The sequence below is a fragment of the Quercus robur genome, chromosome 3 (assembly GCF_932294415.1).
Source record: "Quercus robur chromosome 3, dhQueRobu3.1, whole genome shotgun sequence".
In the NCBI taxonomy this organism is placed as follows: Eukaryota; Viridiplantae; Streptophyta; class Magnoliopsida; order Fagales; family Fagaceae; genus Quercus; species Quercus robur.
Genome location: NC_065536.1, coordinates 34,406,647 through 34,427,011, shown reverse-complemented (window position 1 = coordinate 34,427,011; position 20,365 = coordinate 34,406,647). Strand labels below are relative to the sequence as shown.

The following is a 20,365-nucleotide window of genomic DNA, read 5'->3' as shown; positions in this document are numbered from 1 at the left end:
TAAATCTGAATGTAATCCATTATGTCCATATTCACCATGCTCTGTAATAGGTCGTGAAACTAGACTTGGTTCTACAAAATTAGAAGAACCAGAATTATTCTCATTGCTATTATTCCTCATTTTTCTTATAAGGACTGGCATGTACTCCCACTGTGGTTGCCAATTTGTTTGTGAGAATACAAACTATCTTGAAAAGAACTACTTGCAAGACAAGACTTCGCACCAAATTGATGGGCTCTGCCATTGCCTAAACTAATAGGACTTCAAAAGTACAAAATATTCAACTAAGAAAAATAAGGGAACAAGCAATGTAATCACAATATGTAGTTATCTTAATTCAGAATTCAAGTTCATACAAATAAGAAAGACTCAAATCACACAAACTCCTAGGTCTTATATGAACATATTACTAATATAACTTTTTTACTTTTTAAACTTATTATTAATTCTTATTTGGGCTCACTAATAATACCACTTTTTTATTTACTAATAATCACTAACTACATTTATAAATAAAAAAAATCACTTACTACGTCAACAAATTATATAATTTTTTTTTAAAAAGTTTATATATGCAATATATATATTTTTTTAAATTATAAAAAATTACAATATTTTTTCAAAATTTTTTTTTTGTTTTTTTCTGTTTGACCATTAAAAGTTAAAACACCAGTAAAACATTTTCCATGTCTCTCTTACAGTCTAAACCCTCCTTCTTGGTCCTTTTCCTCACACAAAGCCCCTCATCTCTCTGTCTCTCTGTCTCTTCCTTCAACAAGGAAGCCACGGGCAACAGCTCTGAAGTGACTCACCCACACTACAGCACTGGTGTTGGCCGCCACGTTCTTGTCGCTGCTCTGCCGTGTGGTTACATACAAGTCCGAACAAGTAAAATTCTATCTCTCTCTGTTTATTTTTAATCTGGTCTCTTTTCGACATATCTGATGTTGTTTGCCGATTGCTTGATCATGAGAAACTTATTTCTCTCTTCCGCTGTATGGCGGTGATACTTTATAAATTGATTTAATATAAATTAAAAAGAAGAAGCACACTTTGCTTTCTAAAAGGAACAACTCTCTTTGCATAATTGATGTCTAAATGTTGTCCTTGCTAAGTCTACAGATAATGAGAGAAGAAGATTTTGGGTTGGATGAGATGAGGCGTATTATCAGCGTCCTTGTTCTAGCTTCATTTGATGTCGCTAAACTTTGTTAGCTATCTTTGTGATTTTTGTGGATTAATATAGTTTTTAAGAATTTTTCTTAAATTTTATCATTTGTAAAAGTAAGTGGTCACTCCAAGATAAGTCCCTCAGTGAAGGGAATGCATCCATAGTTAAATATTCACCATGAGATTCACTTTTGGGGATCCAAATACTCTGGATCCTCTTGGGTCACAGTTTTCACACCAGTCTATCTTCCAGTCACTGATTATGCATCGTAGAGTGTTGTGACTTGTGACAAAGTTCACCAGTTGTTCTAATGGAAAATATATATATATATATATATATCTCACTAACTTCTAATTTAATATCCCTATCCATATCAACCAATCTTCTTCTTGAGACCAGAGTAATGGTGGATGATAAGGCTGATTCTTTTCATAAAGCCAGCATCTTAATGTGTGAACCCAACATTGGATTTTGTTTGCTGTGGGGGCACCTGGCTAGTGCTTGGTCCATAGGAATTTAAGGAAGAAAAAGACATTGAGCTTGAGGGAAACATATGGGCAGAACCTGAACATTATTTTAATGATTTAGGGTCTTGATCAATGGTGGTTTCAACAGAAATTTTATCGAGAACAATGGCTGACAGCCTATCCAAATTTTGTTTCATAGTGAATAATTCTTTGAGTATTTTGTTGAATTCACCTTCTTGTTCAACTTATTCAAAGACTTCTTTGTAGCTTAATAGTCTTAGCAAAAGGCTTAAAGCTGGAATCCAATTCTTTGAGTTACTATTATCTTGGATGAAAAATTTGTTGAGTGGTTGGTGGGAAAAAAAATTCAGCAGAGAACTTGTGGTATGATTAAAAATTTTTTGCATACCACCCCCCCCCCCCCCCCCCTTCCCAAAAAAAAAATTAAATAAATCAATAAAGTAACACAAACAGACCCTTTTTTTTTTAATGAAATTATAGTATTTCAAAATTAGTATGTTGTGAAAACCTATATTGATTTCAGTATCAGAAGGTCTTTTTATAAAATTAGCATTGATGTTGAAATGTAATTAATTGAATTGAATTTTGTTGATTTCCTGTTTATTTCAAGCAGGTGAATTGAAGTTGCAAATCTTTTAATTGGAATTCTATCTATGTGAATTCATTTTAATTCTATCATTATATGGCTGTAAGCAGGGTCCAAGAGAAAGTGCATCATCACAGTTGTGTTCCACATTAATCTTTCTGCACCACCAAAACAATGAGAAATGGTCAAACATCCTGTTACTCCCTTTCTCAACCAGTTTTTGAATTTCTCAACCATCAGTCAATGGAACTCCAGCATCAGAGAAGCTGTGAACCATGGTTATGCTCACAAAGCCCTCACTCTCTTCTGTCAAATGAAGCAAAATGGCGTGGAACCAAACAATTGGACATTCCCCTTTCTAGCAAAAGCGTGTACCAAGGTCTCCAATTTCAAATGTTCCCAAATCATTCACAGCCATGTCATGAAATCTCCATTTTGGTCCGATGTCTTTGTGCAGACAGCAATGGTTGACATGTATGTCAAATGCAATCAGTTAGATGATGCGTACAATTTGTTTGTGAGGATGTCCATGAGGGATGTGGCTTCTTGGAATGCAATACTTCATGGGTTTGCTCAATCGGGTTTTCTTGATAGAGTGTCACATCTTTTGCATGATATGAGGTTTTCAGGGATTCAGCCTGACTCGGTTACAGTCATGGGGTTAACTCGGGCAGTTTTGCATACAAAGAGTTTGAAATTGGTGAAATCACTTCATTCGTTTGCAATTCAAATTGGCATAGATGTTGATGTTCTGCTTGCTAACACTTGGATTGCTGCGTATGCCAAATGCGGTGACTTGGGGTTGGCAGAGGTGGTATTTAATGAAATTGACATAGTTACAAGGACTGTTGTCTCCTGGAACTCCATGATTGCAGGGTGTGCAAATTTTGCGAATTTCTTTGGCGCTGTTAATTATTACAAATGCATGCTGCATGAAGGATTTAGACCTGATTTAAGCACCATTGTTAGTCTACTTTCATCATGTGTGCAACCGGAGGCACTATTTCAAGGTATGCTGATTCATTCTCATGGAATCAAATTGGGCTGTGATCTCTATATATGTGTGGTCAATACTCTTGTCTCTATGTACTCCAAGTGTGGAGATGTGGATTCTGCAAGATTTTTGTTTGACAGCATGTCTGATAGAACTTGTGTTTCATGGACTGTTATGATTAGTGGTTATGCTGAAAAAGGGGATATGAATGAGGCATTGACCTTGTTTAATGCCATGGAAGCCGCTGGTGATATACCAGATTTAGTTACCATGCTTTCTTTGATCTCAGGTTGTGGACAAATAGGGGCACTTGAGCTTGGAAAATGGATTGATAACTATTCTATGTCAAATGGATTAAAAGATAATCTAATCATTTGCAATGCATTCATTGACATGTATGCAAAGTGTGGTTGTATAAATGACGCTCGAGATCTCTTCTATGCCATTCCTGTGAGAAGTCTTGTCTCTTGGACAACTATGATTGCAGGTTGTGCTTTAAATGGAGAATTTACAAAAGCTTTGAACCTTTTCTCTCAAATGGTGGAGTTGGGATTGAAACCAAATCACATTACATTTCTTGCTGCTCTTCAAGCTTGTAGTCATGGAGGTTTGCTTGAGAAAGGGTGGGAGTACTTTGGTATGATGACTAGAAAATATAATATAAATCCTGGAGTAGACCATTATTCCTGTATGGTAGATCTTCTTGGACGAAGAGGAAAACTAAAGGAAGCACTGGAGTTCATTCACCTCATGCCTATCAAGCCTGATGCGGGCATATGGGGTGCATTGCTTGGTGCTTGCAAGGTTCACTGTAATGTAGAGATTGGTGAATATGTGTCACATCTTCTCTTTGAATTGGAGCCCCAGGTGGCGGTTCCATATGCGGAGATGGCTAACATATATGCATCAAAAGGAAGGTGGGATGGGGTTGCGGCAATAAGAACAATGATGAAATCTAACAAAGTGAGAAAATCTCCTGGACAAAGCCTCGTTCAAGTAAAAGGGAAGACTCATATATTTACAGTTGAACATAGAGATCATCCTGAAGGCAGGCTTATATATATGATGTTGGATTCTTTAAATTTGCATTTGAAGAAAGCAAGATTGCAACTTTCATCTGAAGCTGATATGAATTGCAGTGAAGCCACATTCTTTTCAAGTTGACTAGAAGAATAATATAGCCTTCTCTCTCCTGAAAATTTCCTTCCCAATGATATTTATACACAATTTTATTGAAGCTTTTCTGGCAACTAAAGAAAATATTTCAATATATAATCAAAATTGAATAATAAGAAAATTGATGGTAAATGTAAATGAATAAAAAAAAAATTTAAGGTACATGTCAGAATGTACATCGGGAAAGACCAACTTTTTTATATTAAAAAGTAAAGATTATAATACATCATAAAATAGTTTAAAACAAATGATGAAACTTGCCTTTAGTATTTATCAAAACTTTTGATGTGATGCACATTACTTTAATGTCACATTATAGTGTTTGGTTCATTTAATTTTTTTAATATTACCGTAATTTATATTTACAAAATATATTATATCATCTTCATTACATCACTTTTATAAATGCAGGTGATCTTACGTTACTTATGGCAAACACTTTAATGTGAGTACGTGACTTTAAGGTAATGTGCATCATATTAATGGCATATCATAAGCACATCAAGGTGAACGAAATGATCTCCAAAGTATAATGCTTATGATCCAATATCTAATATGAAGGCAAAAATAAATATTAGTTCTATTTAGATTTTTACTTAAAGTCTAGAGACTCAAAAAATTTGACACTTATTGTTATGGCAGATTGTTTGTAGTAGTAAAAAGTGATGGTGGACTTAGGTGAGAATCAGTAAAAACTTGCCAACTCATCTGGTGTAAAAATGATTGTCAAATTGTTTATATCCGTAGAATTACTCTTGTTTTTATTTGTCAATTTGGTCTGTATATTTTAGGTGGGTGGACAGTAGGTGTAGATGAAAGTTGTGAGTAAGATGCCAAACAGTCTGAATAAGGCAAGGCTTGACAGTGTTATGTTTTTAATGTGACCTTAATGTGATGCACATTATTGTAATGTAATAGTACGTTGTTTGGTTTATGAAGCACGCGCATGCATACACGCCAAAAAACACTGTTTCAGAATAACAACAAAACAACAATTTAACAAACCCTATCGTACTTCTAATACAAAACTAAACAACCTAAGTTAACAAAAAAGATATTAAAGATAAACAAAATAAAATCTATTACTAAACATTCATTGGATCTAACAAAAAACAAGAGCAACACTTAACACATCAAAACATGCTTATCAATATATCCAATCATTCAACTCTCCAATCAAAATATGGTGAAACACAACAAATCAAAACCAAACAAATCAAATCATATTTCTAAACATGTATAACATATAAATCAATTAAGAACAACAAGAATACAAGTTATAAAAATCCAAATTAAATCAAAGGATTCAATAGTTTATAGGTAATCACAACTCAAAATAAAAGCTTTAGAAAGAATGTTTAAAAAACGTGTCTTAGAATGAGATCAATAGTTTCTGCCCTAATGAGTAATAAAGAGAGGTTTTGAAGAACCAAAAATGTGCTTGGTGTCTGTGAGTGCAGAAGATTCAGAGATGAGTGTGTTCTTGGATGATTTTTAGTGAAAAAGAGTCTCTCTCTAGCTAGCGTTTGAGTTTGGATGCATAAGGTTGTATTTATATATTAAAACTAGAGTTTTTAAACTCATTTAGAGGGTTTTAGACGTTCCCAAGGGTCTAGGGGCCGGGCCCATCAAAGAGAGAGGCTTTGGGCCTTAAAAATTGATGTTATGAGGTTTTGGAAATGAGTTTGTGTACGCATGCTTGGGCATGCGTGTGCATACTTGATTCATGCGTACACATGCTCCTTAAAAAACCCTAATTTTGTTTGCTCAGTTGGCCTAAATTCAAACGGTCATAACTTACTCAATATAAATCCAAATTAGGTAAAATTTATGTTCAGATTGAATTCCATGGTGTCTACTTTCCAATGAATCAAACATCACTAAAAATTTCATTGTGGATCAAAAGTTATGGTCAAAATAGTGAGTAAAGGTCATTTTTTAGTATTGTTTTCAAAGTAATTTGAGCACTTTTGATTTGTGATTACTTCTAAACTATCAAAATAACTTCAATTACCTTTTGTTGACATGTAAAACTCATCATTTGGACTGATGACTAAAATTTATTAAATGGGTACAAAAAGAGGTGTCTATAGGTGGTTTAATTGAATAGTGAAGGGAGGAATAAAGTTTTGGCATTACTTGATTTGGGGGAGGCAGTAAAATTTGAGTGTCTATTCACTATTGTTGTTGTTGTTGTTGTTTTTTTTTTTTTTTTTTTTTTGGTTTTAATATAAACGGGTTAAGAATATAACAAAAATATATGAAGGAGATGAATGGGTGAATGTAAATTGAAAGTTTTAAATTGTGTAGACACCTCATTTTATACTGTTAATTACCTTTAGTCCCTAGCCCCAATTATGAGCTTAACATATGTCAACTAAGGGTAATTGAAGTTATTTTGATAGTTTGAAAGTAATCACAACTCAAAACCACTTAAAATTGCCTTTGAAAATAATGTTGAAAAATGACATTCGCTCACTATTTTGACCATAAATTTCGAACTATGAAATAAAATTTTAATTTGTGACATTGCATTGAAAATTAGACATCTTGGGATTCAATTTGAACACAAATTTTGCATAATTTGGATTTAAAATGAGTAAGTTATGACTGTTTGAATTTCGGGCATCAGTGTTGTCAAGAAAGTAAGGTTCTAAGTGAACTTGCATACACAAGCTTCAACCTGCGTACTTAGCTTGATTTCCAAGTCACAAAATTCCATATTTAGCTATCCAATCACTCCAATGTTTGGAGGACGCCTCTAGAACCCTTGAAAAGACTTCGAAAACCCTAGTTTCAACCTATAAATACACCTTTATGCTTCCAATCCAAGGGATGCTAGAGAGAGAGTATTTTTTACCACCACTCTTCTAAAAACCTTCTTCTCTTCACTATGCATGTTTTTTAGTTCTTTAAAACCTCTCTCTAGTGGTCTTAGTGCAGAAACTAGTTTTCATTTCTTAGACTAATTAATTTTTCAAAACCTTTATGAAATACTATTAGAGAGAGATTATTTTCTTATGTTCTCCATCATAATCTTGTATTCTTAAGAAAAATCTTCACATCCAAATTTTCAATCTGTAAAACCTACCTCAAAGAGTTATTTTCATAAAAAATTATTTTTCAAAAGAGCTTTTCAAGAACATCTTTTATTTTGATTTGTGAATATCCAAGTGCTATTGAATCCTTTAATCCCTTTGAATCTCATTCGATTTTTTTTTTTTTTTTTTTTTTTTTGTAGGCAGTGAGGGGCCGGTTATATGCTTCGAACTTGTGATCCGCTTTGTTTATGTTTTATTTTTCTTATGTAACCTTGGATTCTATTCATGTTTAAGATTACTATTTGATTTCTCCCTTTTTTTAATTTGATGTGTTGTATTTTATTATAAGCTGAGAGTTGAATGAACATAATTAGATATATGAATTGATTAACATGCTTTATTTTGTGTTTTGTGGCTCTTGAGTAAATTTTAGATATATATAACTCATGGTTAGGAGTAAATTTTGATTTCTTACTTTTGATTTTCATGTTTTATCTTATTCTCAATAAGTGGATGACTTTATATATTAAAGTATGTGCTAATTCGAATGTGGAATATAATTTTGTAATTGTGTTTTTGTATCAAGATGCACATGCATAGTTAAAAAGGTATGTACACAAGCTTGCAAACCTGCATACGTAGCCTCTTCTATGCGTACGCATCTTGACCCATAAAATGTTGAATATGTGTTTTAATTGTTGCTTTAATTGTTTAATTTGATTCTTTGATATATTTTATGTTTAGTTATTTTGTTTGACTTCAATAGGTTAGAAGATATTTCTTAATTGCTAATCATGATTTGCTCTAATTGACTTCTCCATAATATATTTGGCATGTTTGGAATAGGATGTCTTGCTTTTAAAGCATGAATTGATTTGTCTGATTTTATTGCTGATTAATTAGGCTGTTAAGAATTGATTTGACTTGATTTAAGTTAATCGCTTTTATTTGAATTTGTTTCCTTTTATGTCATGATGTGATGAGATATTTGCACTGTGTGTTTTCTTTAGTGTAATTATTGCATTATTAGAACGTTGGGCATAGTTGATAATTTTCTTACTTAAATGTGGCATAGACATTAGTAAAGGCTGGCCCATAGGTCAGGTGGGTTTAGGTACCTTAACTCCAGACCTAATTTTTGATACGTAGACCTCCATTTTGGTTCTTGGACCTAAACTACGTGATAGCTCCTAAAGAAAAGAGAAAGCGGATCATGAAACCTACAATTGCAAGGCGGTGCGCTTACAAAATGTAAGGGAACAAAACTAAGAGGGACCAATAAGTATTTTTATCTTAAAATAATATAATATAAAAGGCAAATTTTAGTAAACCCACTTGTGGTTAGACTCGTGAGTTCACATTTGTTAGTCTTCTGTAACCCACCTCCCACTTTCATTGTTAAAAACATAGAAAACATAACAAAAACATAAAAATTAAAATCTAAAAGTGGTATTTGTTAAATTTTGGAAGTTCCTTGTATTGGTTCAAGAACACTAGAACAATTAGTGCTAAGAGGGTTTTTTTTTTTTTTTTTTTTTTATGTCAAAATTTTCCATTTATCCCAATTTGAAGTTACAAATTTGTTCAATGATGTTATATATTTGTGAACTTTATGTAAATACAAAATTTTAAGTTTGGAAATCAAACAATTAAAAATAGTTTCACAAATGTATTTTTGTATTGTTGAATGAGTGGTTACAATTCTCTGTAACTAGATTATATTGCAACATAATAATCATTTGATTTGATCTTCATGAAAAAGTATATGTTTCAAGTATTGTGCCAGTGCAATCTTGATTCGAACACAAAATATTCTACTTTGGTTGAAAAGTTGATTGAATGAACTTTAGAATGAGATTGCAATGAATCTCTAGATGTGCAATTACTAATTAGAGAATTTCCGTTCTTCATAGTCTTTGTGTGTTCTTAGAATGCTCATAGTCTTTGAAGATTTGGAATGAAAGTTCTTTGAGGCTTGAATTCGTAGAGTTTCACTAATTTGGAGTCTTTTGTAGTTTTTTGAGGGCTTGGAGCTTGATTCAATTAGAACTTTTGGAGCTTAATTTGATAGTGTTTCAAAAGTTGAAATTCTTAGAGGCTCAAAGGCTTTGGAGCTTGTTTCCAGAAGAACTTTAAGGCTTTGAGGGATTAATGTTCTTCGAATATTCTACAGAGTTTCAAGACTTTTGAATATGCTCCTATGAGACTCATGAGAGCTTCTATTTATAGGAGTCTTGAGAATGTTTAATGGTATATGAACAACTCCAATGGTGACATGTGTCATAATTTAAATGGAGAGATTTAAGTCTTGTTCTCCAAGGGACACACGATACGTGTCATTTGAATAGCCAAAATGTCTTAATTTAAAATAACACATGGCAACATTAATTTAGATTACTTATGTGACTTTAAATAAGATATCAACATGTGTTGACATGTGATTTGCTGTTATTTTATTTTATTTTTAATAATTTCTATTCGATGACACTCGGAATATTTCCATTGACCTATGAATATTGATAGTGGGACACACTAATTAGCATGTAACATCTTGTATGTAATTGACCGCTTTAAGCGTATTACATGGACTTGATGGTATGACATGGCAATTTGTGTGGGTCACAAATTTTCCTTTTCTACACTCTAATATAGTGAGGAGAAGATAATGCTAGCACCAAAATATGAATACTAAAACTATTATTTTGTATATTTGCAAATATGTATATTTTTTGGGTCCTAGCCTTATCATTCTCTCTCTCTCTCTCTCTCATATTTTACCATTATTTGCATTTCAAAAATAAAAAATAGAAAACCCCAAAGTTCCTTTTGACACACATAAGTATTTTTTTTTTTTTTTTTGGCTTTTAATAAGTCACATTGCACGTAGCATGCACAATGAATTCCATCACTTATTTATTTATTTATTTTAAAAACCTACGTTGGATGCACCTTTTATGTGATCAAAGCATATAAAATACTACATTATAGCATAAACAATATCATCTAGGGTTCAAATCTCTCCACCTCAACTACTGAATTATATATATTGGGACTTTGAAGCTAATGTCTTCACTCCATTCATGTCCTGGGCATAAATTAGACTTAATTATCATTAGCAGAGGGATGATAAAGATGAATATCATATTCAGGAGATGAAAATTGAGGGGATAAGGGAAACTCTCAGCATTGATCTGTTATCAATTGACAACTTTCAGGATTTTTACCTTGCTTTGCAGTTATTGTGGGCATCGTACACGGACGTAACCCGAAGGTTACTTCTCTTCTTCAATTCCATAGGAAGACCATCAAGTATACCTTTTACAGGGGGCATAAGAGAATTGTTACTTATCTCGGGATTGGGAAGTAGAAGCGCATGGATGGCCGAAGCTGACACAAGTACGGAATGAGTGGCAGGGAATACAAAAAGACTATGGTTGAGCATGGTGGATGATCATCCACCATGCTCAGCCATAGTCTTTGACTATTATGAATTTATGATGTGTGGGAAGCTGTTCAAAATAATCTCTAGATAATTGTGGTGGTAAAATTCAATTAGTAAACAAATGCTATCTTTATTTTTTTATTTTTTAATATTGACTTTTAAAGGTTGGAACACCACTTCATGTTTCGATATATGGTATACCAAGACTTTGTAAGGCTACGTTTTCTACCTAGATGGTAGGTTTCATTGTGCTTTGCTTTGATAGCGGTAAACAACCCATTTCTAAAATGATGGGACAAAATTTTGTTTACTCCACGTTTCAAATGATGGGACTTTGCTTTGGGAATGAGGGAATGAATATTGGGTTTGATTGGATGTGGAATTTCATTCGTGTGGTGTTAACGCAGAGAAGATTGAAGGCAGTATAGAGGCAGTGAGGGATGCCATACAAAAAGGCATCTAGTTAAGAGAGAGAGAGAGTAACGATAAGCTAGATTAATGAAGGAAGATGGAAAAGGAGGAGGATGTGCAGGAGAAGATGAAAAGTTGCAGAAGCTGTGCATCAAATGATGTTGTTTGGAACATAGAGAGGATTGCACCTAAACTATTACACAATTTTACATATATCTTATTTTTGAATTGAAATTATGACTTAAAGTTATTATTTCCAAGTTTAAATTCATGAATTCAAATCACAATTTCAATTAAAAAATAAGATGTGTATAAATCTGTGTGTAACAATTTATATGTAATAACTGCAACATGAGTAACCGGAAATAAACAAAACGCTAAGTGGAGAGAGAAAAGAAGTCTGCTCTTGCTATCTTTATTGTATTTTGTCTTGTATGCATGTATTGGCTTTTAACACATCTTTTTTTTTTTTTATTTGCATCGTGCACAAATGAAAAAATCCATGAAAATTTTGAATAAGGATTTATATTCTTATAATATATATTTTTTACATTGGTTTTTTTACATCTAATTTCATGTGCTGAAACGTGGACATTCCCACATTAGAATTGATATCGATGTAAAATAGTGGAGGTAAAGAAGTGTCAACACATATTTTTCCTTTTGAATAATGCATAGGCCGTATGGAATGAACAATGAATTTAAAGGGACAGCATCATTAATACCAATTAAATTTTTACAAAAAATCATAAACTTTGTTAAAATATATGTTTACAAAAAATCATGAGCTTTATTACAAAATGTTAAGAGAAAAAAAAAACAATACCCTTAAAAAATCAAGCATTTTTATGACAAGCATTCCTCTCTTTAGGATTGCTTTAATATTCTAAAAAAAAAAAAAAACAAAATAGGTTGGCCCTAATTATGAAATGTGACTTGAACCGGAAAAGAAGCTACACCATCTCCAACTATAATGGTGTGCCCACCGAAAGGCAAAATATTATTACCAGCGTTGTCTACAATGCCCAAGCTCTTGCAACCATTGAACACAAACTTAACTTCTTGGCTCGCACCAGCCGCTATGTAAACCCTCTGGAAACCAATCAACTGCTTAAGAAAAGTACCGGTAATACCATCTGGGGGCTTGGAGTAAACCAAGACAACTTCACTCCCAACTTTTCCACCCACATTCTGGACTACAAGAGTTAACTCAATATACTCGCCGCATTGCAAGTCGCTTACTAAAATTGCTGGGCAAGTAGGCTTGGTCTTGTTAGCCATATAATTTAGATCATGGCAGTGTGTAAATCTCTGCAATTTTGCGGACAGTGAAGGCACTGTGGCATTTAAGGTGTAATTGAATTTTGTGTAGCTGAGACCAAAACCAAAAGGGAAGACTGTGGGGCCATTGAAGAATTTGTATGTTCGTCCCGGGTAGCCTTGGCTATCATCTGGCCTAAATTGCATGGATGTTAGGGGTAGCTTGTTAATATAATCGGCTTGATACCACGTGATGGGCAATCTTCCAGCTGCAACATAATTTATATTTATATGTGTGAGTGTTGTTAATGATTGCATGTATAATGTGAAATAATACGTGAATAACAATATATAATCATAGAGCTATCATATATAGACATAATTATGCTTAATTGATTAGTCATAACAAATTAAATTTGAAAGGATTAAAAAAGAAAGAACGACTTGACATGATTAATCTAATGGGATGGTGTAAAAATTAATTGAAGAAGATTAGTTATGCATGCATTGGCTTATTATTAATTAGTTAGAGATAATATATTTGTGTATATTGCAAACCTATGTATACCTAACCCTACCTCCTGATCCTTATTTAAACACTGCTTAGGGTTCATTTTAACTGATGATTTGAGATTATAGTGAAGATGTAATTGTGAAGGCCTTCTCCTGTGTACGTAGTCCTTTAGGTTAAACCATGCAATCCTTGTATTCTCTTTTCTCTCTATACTCTTTTTTTGCTCTATATTTTTCAAAAACCTTACATAATTATTGTAGAATGTTTGTTTACCTGGATTGTATTGCCCAAAAACAACATCTGCAATGGCACGACCGCCTTCCGCTCCAGGATATCCAACCCAAAGAATGGCTTTAATTTTGGGGTTAGTCTTAGCGAAAGAGATATCGACACCTCCTGCAGTCATGAGTACAAGAATAACCGGGCCCTTTGCAGCAGCGGCAACTTGGTTGATAAGGTCAGTTTGTTTTCCTGGAAGGAGGAGATCCAACCTGTCTAAGCCCTCTGCCTCAATTGATAAATCTAACCCTGTCACAATAATAGTGGCATCAGCTGTCTTTGCAGCTTCCACAGCTGGGGGTATTAAGCTAGCATCCCTGCATTTAACGTCGCCACATCCCGCTGCGTAGTTCACTTTTCCATATGTTGAAAAGCCATCAATAGGAGAGGTGTATCGGCATGGACTACCAGGATTTCTTGGGTCAAATGCATAATTTCCAATCATAGCAACGGTAGAATTGGCATGTGGTCCAACAACTGCTAGAGTTTTGAACGTGGCAGTGTTTAAAGGCAAAGTTGGTCCATCATTTTTCAGAAGAGTAATTCCTTCTCTTGCTACTTGAGTGGCTAACTCAATGCTTCTGTTGGTGCATATGTCGTTTTTACCAAGAGCTTTGTATGCAGGCAGTCCATCAAAGTACCCTGCTCTCAAAAGCACAATATAAAGGTTTTGTAGTGCCTCGTCTATATTTGACTCTCTAACCTTCCCTTGGTTCACTGCATTTCCGAGGTACTTGGGGTAATAGGCTCCGCAGTCCAAATCCAATCCTACATCGAACATAATTTACATGTTGGTATAATTCATAATCAAAATCAAAATTTATATGACTAACTATTAACCTGCTTTTAGTGTTTGTGCAACGGCGTCCTCATTTGAGTCGTTAAGAAATTTGTGACCCGTTACCATTACTTCGACGGAATCACAATCAGCAACTATATAGCTGGATTAAAGAACATAATATTTGCGATCAGTCTTTTACAAAAAATAATCAAGGTCTAATAATGGGGTTTTAAATATTATTGTACCCATGAAGATTCCATTCTTGTCTAAGGGTCTCTCTCAAAAGCTTTGGATCAGCACAAGATGGTATTCCATTAACACGGTTATAAGAACACATAACACTGCTAGCATCACCATCTTTAACACACATTTCAAATGGCCGCAGGAATGACTCTTCCAAATCTTGCTCTGTCACCTGCAAGGACATTAATATATTTATATGTTAAATCCCATATCATTTTTAATTTGTAGTACTTTAGAGAATGAGTAAATCTAGACACAACTTTTGTGTCACATGTGACAACTTCTAAGTGATGAATTTAAGTTACCCCACCCTAGCATCAAAATGGTAGCGATCAACTCCATGCCAATTGTCAACGTCATATGCAGCAAAGTGCTTGCAACATGCGGCAACTTTGAGTGGTCTAGTATTCAAATCTTTATAGTGCTCTGTCCCTGCAACATCTTGTAAACCTCTCACGTAATTAGACGCATATGTGCCAACAATGAAAGGATCTTCACCAGGTGTCTCAGTGATTCTTCCCCATCTAGGATCTCTTGCAACGTTGATGGTTGGGCTCCAAAATGTTAATCCAGATCGCCCAAGATTGTACATTGCTCGTGCTTCTGTTGAAACAACCTAAAAATTGGTGGCAAATTTGTTTCAATATGTGTACACAATCAAACTTATGCACCAATAAAAAAGTGCTATACCCCTCATGCTAAAATATTTTTCAAACTTATTTCACTCACGGTAACTAGTGTCATTATCCTATTTAATTGTTACCATTGCCCATGTTGGGCAAAGTGGTACCTCCTCTTGCCATGAGGGGCTTGTGTGCGGTATTCATATGCTCATTAGTTCAAGCCTCGAGGTGGGGTTTAGGTATTAAGATTTCTAAACTAGATTATAAAAAACAAAGAAGAAGCTAGAATTGATCTTCACAAGGAGATTGTTAGCCTTGTTATCCACATTCTCTTTCCGATGGTGGTATTATGTGTAAGCATGATATATAACACACTCTTCACATAAAGTAAACATATTCATATGGAATGAGTGTTATATATCATGGTGCTTTCATTTTATTTTATTTTTAAATAGCATTATGTACACTATATTTAAGATAAGAGACATTCACCTGACCAATTTCTCTCCAGCGTTTCTCGTTGAATGAAGCTGCTGTGAGTATGACAGTGGGAAAGCTGGTTGCATGAGGAACTAGATTATCAAAGACGGTTCCTGGACCAACATTGGACAGACCATGCAACGCCTCAGACCACCACTCGTACTTTGGCAGCCCTAATCTAGCCACTCCATCAGCATTATTTCCTAGCTGTGCTATCTTTTCAGCTAGTGTCATTTGATCCACCAAATCTTTGGCCCTAACATTGTAGGGAAGCTTCGAGTCACAAAAGGCGAAACTTTTCATGTCCAGTTTGAGTTTGGCATATCTGGCAGGATCACATATATAAGTGAAGTCACTGCCAGTTGGGGTGGCTGCATCAGTACTAATTTTTAAGACTTTTTCTTTCTCATCTATACAAATGACAAAGGAAGTTATAGTGAAAGAGAGACAAAGAAGAAAACTAAGAATTTTAGGCATGGCTTTTTCTGAGAAAGAAATCATTTTCATTTGACATATACAAGCATATGGAAGCTTTTATAGGGATTCAGGATGTCTTACCCGTAGAAATCTCCAGAGTTCTCTTGGTGAAGCACAATGCTCGCCCATCCTCGTCCTAGGAACCCGTCTTGTGGGAATGAGAGTTTTGCTATCAAGTTTCCCTACGAGGGCTACTCACAGCCAAAAGAAATTAGAAAATGTTAAAATTACTGCTGACCAACAAAAATATTTTTCTATTTGTTTTGTTTTGTGTCTAAATAGAAAAATGTTATGTCCAAAATATTTTTATAACACTTTCACAACAAATCATAAGTGGCAGGTTGTTACGGCTTATTGTTAGTGGGCAAAAAAGTAATTTCAGTGTTTGATTTAAATTATAATCAATAACAACTTACTGTTTCAAAAAAAAAAATAATAATAATAAATAAATAAATAACAACTTACTACCTATGAATATTTGTTATAAAAGTGTTATGAAAATGTTATGTACATGGCACTTCTCGCGGAATATATGAAATTGGATATAATTATGGTAGTTTATAAATATAGATATATATTGGATTTCGTTTTTGTATGTTGCTATCTATTTTACCGTTTAAAGAAAATATAACATGTCAAAGATTCTAATAGAAAGTTTAAATATAGAAAAGAAATTTAAACTCAATTAAATAAAATGAGAAATTCTATGTTCTCAACATTTTCATAACAAATTATAGGTGATAAGTTGTTACCAATTCTAATTTGAACCCACTACTAAAATTTGTTTTTTTTGTTTTTTGTTTTTAATTTGTTCATCAATAACAACTAGTAAAATCTTGTCACTTAGGATTTGTTATGAAAAACGTTGTAAAAATGTTGTAGACATAACATTTCTTTTAAAAAAAATATACATAAAACTTCCTTAGATTTAAATATATTAAGTTCCTTAATTAAATTAAAAAACATAGATGCATTGAATTTAATTGTCTTTGGAAAAAATAACATTATAAAATAATATAATATGTTTGAATTTAATTAGGGAATCTAATGTATTTCTGTTAGGGTTATATTTTTATGTAATTAGCATATCTTAAGACAAAATATACTTTACTTGTATTTAGGAATAGAATAGCTCATTTAAAGGCCCATTAAGCTCCTATTTAAATATAGTGGTGGATATGGAAAACCATAGCCTTAATGCTTCATAGGGTTTTCTTATTGAAACCCTAGCCTCCACCTTTTGAACTTGTGTAAGGTTGAATTTATTCAACCATCTAATTGGCTTTATTCCGTGCCAAATTTGCTTGTAACTCAGCATTTAGTAACCCTGTATTTAGGTGGGTTTGTTGTAAGGGTAGTGAGTGAGATAGAGTGAAGACTGCTCAAGAGTGTGCAAGAAAACAGAGTGTCGCGGCTGGGACCCGCGGGTGGACTCGCAGTTGCAAGCCACCAGAAGCTGCACACGTACCAAGCATGCTGGAAGATGAACAGTCATGCTAGCTGGAGCACTACAGGACAAAACAGGACAACTGGCCATACGGTTAACTCGCGACTGGATCTCGCGACTTAGTCAAGCCGCGAGCCACCCCTGTTTTGTAAAATCTTGACGTTTCACATTCCTCTCCACTCTAGTATAAATACCCCTTTAACCCACGATTGAAAGAGAGCTTCCAGAGAGAATTTTGAGAGAGAAACCCTAAAGAAAAACAAGATTGTTTCACACACAATCCCTACCTTAGAGTCTCATCAAAATCCTTTACTCTCTTCCTCTCCATTGTCAAAACCTTGAGAGGCATTATACCAAACCTGGTTCTCACCATTATCATCTCTGTGAGACAGTCGTTTGGAGTTCTGGGAAGCAGTTAGGAAGGAGCCAATATTCATTGGTTGATGCTACGGTCTAGTAGCGGAATCCGGGAAGCTAGAAAAGAAAAAGGTTCGGCGCAACCTCGTTGGAGCAAGAAGCTTGGAGGGCTTAGGTGCACTGGGTAGATTAGGCTTGGAGGGTCTATTGCTGTCCTTGTATCCCAACTGTATTTTCTAGTGGATTGATTACCGCTTGGAGGGCGGCGGAGAGGTTTTTCGCCGAGGTCTTCGGTTTCCTCTTCGATAACACATCGGGTGTTATCTTTGTGTTTGCATCTTCCTTCCTCTCTATCTCTGCCTTTACATTATCTGCTGTGGTTTTATTTTGTTATGGCTTAGATAGTTGTTTAACCAATTTCATATTATAGCATATGTTAAGTTTCCGCACACTAGTTGTTTGACATATTGCTTGTGTTGGTTAAGTTGGTTTTTGGGGGTCTAAACGTTCAAAAGTGTTTTTGTACACGTTTTTGAACTTTCAATTGGTATCAGAGCGGGTTCACTGCTGTTTGGTTTCATTACCATTGTGTGATCCTTGACTCCCTTTTGAGATGGATAGGTCTCAATCCCTTAATGCACCTCCATATTTTGATGGTAGTAATTATGCTTTTTGGAAGGTTCGTATGAGAGCTTTTCTATGCTCTATTGATGAATCCGTGTGGGATGCTGTTGAGATTGGTTGGACCAAACCTGAGGCAGCCAAATCCACATGGGATAAGGCAGCACTTGCTGCATCTAATGCTAACAGTAAAGCACTAAATGCTATTTTCTGTGGTGTGTCTCCAGATGAATTTCACAGGATTTCTCACATTACCATTGCCAAAGATGCATGGGAGATTCTGGAAACAACTTATGAAGGCACGAAGAAAGTGAAAGACACCAAGTTACAAATGCTGACCACTCGGTTTGAGGAGCTTAAAATGAGTGAGGATGAGTCTTTTGACTCTTTCTATGGGAAGCTAAATGAGGTGGTTGTCAGTAAGTTTAACTTGGGGGAGAAAACGGAGGACTCAAGGATTGTAAGGAAGATCCTTCGATCATTGCCGGAAAGTTTTCGTGCTAAAGTGACTGTCATTGAAGAGAGCAAGGATCTTGACGACATCAAGGTACAGGAGCTGGTTGGTTCCCTGCAGACTTATGAGATGTCGCTGCCCAATCAACGGAAGAGTAAATCCCTTGCTCTAAAGACCATTAATGAGAAGGTGGAAGATCAAGACTCATCGGGAGAAGATGTGGTTGACAAAGATGTAGCCTATCTTGTTAAAAATTTCAGAAATTTTTTGAAATTCAAAAATAATGGAAAATTTGATGATAAGAGAAAATTCCAAAATTCTGGAAGGGAGAAGAGGGATTTCAAAAAGAAGGATGGAAAAGAATCCCAATCCACACAAGGTGTCACTTGTTTTGAATGCAACGGGCATGGACACTTTAAGAAGGAATGTCCGAATTATTTGAAATCGAAAGGCAAGGTGTATGCCACGACCTTGAGTGACTCAGATTCGTCTGACTCAAAATCTGAAGAGAGCTATGATGGAGAGGGGAACTATTCAGCTTTCATGACTATTGCTCATGTTGAGTCTTCGGATGAGTTGAATTTACTTGTTCGAGACCTTGGAGAACATAGTGATGATGAATCACTAGGAATTGTTGAAGAATCAGAAGCTGAAGAAGAAAGTACAGCAAATCTTCAAGAAAATTACAACTCACTCTTGGAGAAGTCGGGTGAATACACAAGGGTAGCCAAGGCTGCTGTGAGAAAAATGAAGAAAGCTGAGGAGGACTACAAAAGTCTCCTAATCCGGTATAGGGAGGCCAAATGCGAGATTGAAACACTGAATGGTGAGCTGTCCGAAGCTTACACTAAAGTGAGATTTCTTGAGAACGAGGTTGTGCAAGCAAATGCTAAAATAGAGAGGGTCACCACCAAGAAGCTAGATGATGTTATATCTTCTCAAAAGAGCTTTTCAGACAAATCCGGACTGGGATATACCGGAGGAAGTAGTTCAACTGGAAATGTCACTAAAGAAGTGAAGTTTGTAAAGGCCAAAGATCCAGTTGTAGCTGACCTTACTGGTGTGAAGCTCGAGGTGGAGGAGAAGAAGAATGTGGTGGACCAACGGATGCTGAATCATCGTAATCAGTCTGTGGGCAGGTCTGAATCTCGTGCCAAGTCACGTCCACGACCACAAAGAGGTCCTAGAGGAACGTATGTGTGCCATTATTGCGGACTTCAAGGGCACACTCGACCAAATTGCCAAAAGCTGAGAGCAAAGAACAATGCAACTCCTCAAAGGTCAGGAGGACCCAGAATTGATAGGAGAGTTTGGACAGGAGATCAATCTAGAGATCAAAATGGAGATCCCGGAATGATGAACGTGATGAAGATGATTGGTGCATTCACCAACTGCTTGGAAAGCTTCTCACGAAGGTTTGAAAGTCCTAACTCTCGTACCCAATCCTATAAGGAAATCACCCCAAACGCAAGTGTCGTGTGGGTGAAAAGGGGTACTCATGCATAAGCATTACAACATGT

The 20,365-nt window shown here is 35.0% G+C and overlaps 3 protein-coding genes across 3 annotated transcripts; 1 reads left to right on the top strand and 2 right to left on the bottom strand.

The window, feature by feature from the left end:
• Positions 1-698: 698 nt before the first annotated feature.
• On the top strand, positions 699-5,122 carry LOC126717879 (pentatricopeptide repeat-containing protein At4g19191, mitochondrial-like). Its single transcript, XM_050419821.1, has 2 exons — positions 699-888; positions 2,356-5,122. The coding sequence occupies exon 2, from the start codon at positions 2,427-2,429 to the stop codon at positions 4,401-4,403; it is 1,977 nt and encodes a 658-aa protein (XP_050275778.1). The 5' UTR covers positions 699-888; positions 2,356-2,426; the 3' UTR covers positions 4,404-5,122.
• A 6,978-nt stretch (positions 5,123-12,100) lies between these two features.
• On the bottom strand, positions 12,101-14,222 carry LOC126717882 (beta-xylosidase/alpha-L-arabinofuranosidase 1-like). The gene is made up of 2 exons (XM_050419823.1): positions 13,357-14,222; positions 12,101-12,838 (listed from the first exon to the last, which is right to left on the bottom strand). The coding sequence occupies exons 1-2, from the start codon at positions 14,141-14,143 to the stop codon at positions 12,228-12,230; spliced, it is 1,398 nt and encodes a 465-aa protein (XP_050275780.1). The 5' UTR covers positions 14,144-14,222; the 3' UTR covers positions 12,101-12,227.
• LOC126719560 (probable beta-D-xylosidase 5) lies at positions 14,198-15,966 on the bottom strand. The gene is made up of 4 exons (XM_050422093.1): positions 15,502-15,966; positions 14,697-15,002; positions 14,389-14,558; positions 14,198-14,303 (listed from the first exon to the last, which is right to left on the bottom strand). Exons 1-4 carry the CDS (start codon positions 15,964-15,966, stop codon positions 14,198-14,200), a joined length of 1,047 nt encoding a protein of 348 aa, XP_050278050.1.
• Positions 15,967-20,365: the final 4,399 nt, after the last annotated feature.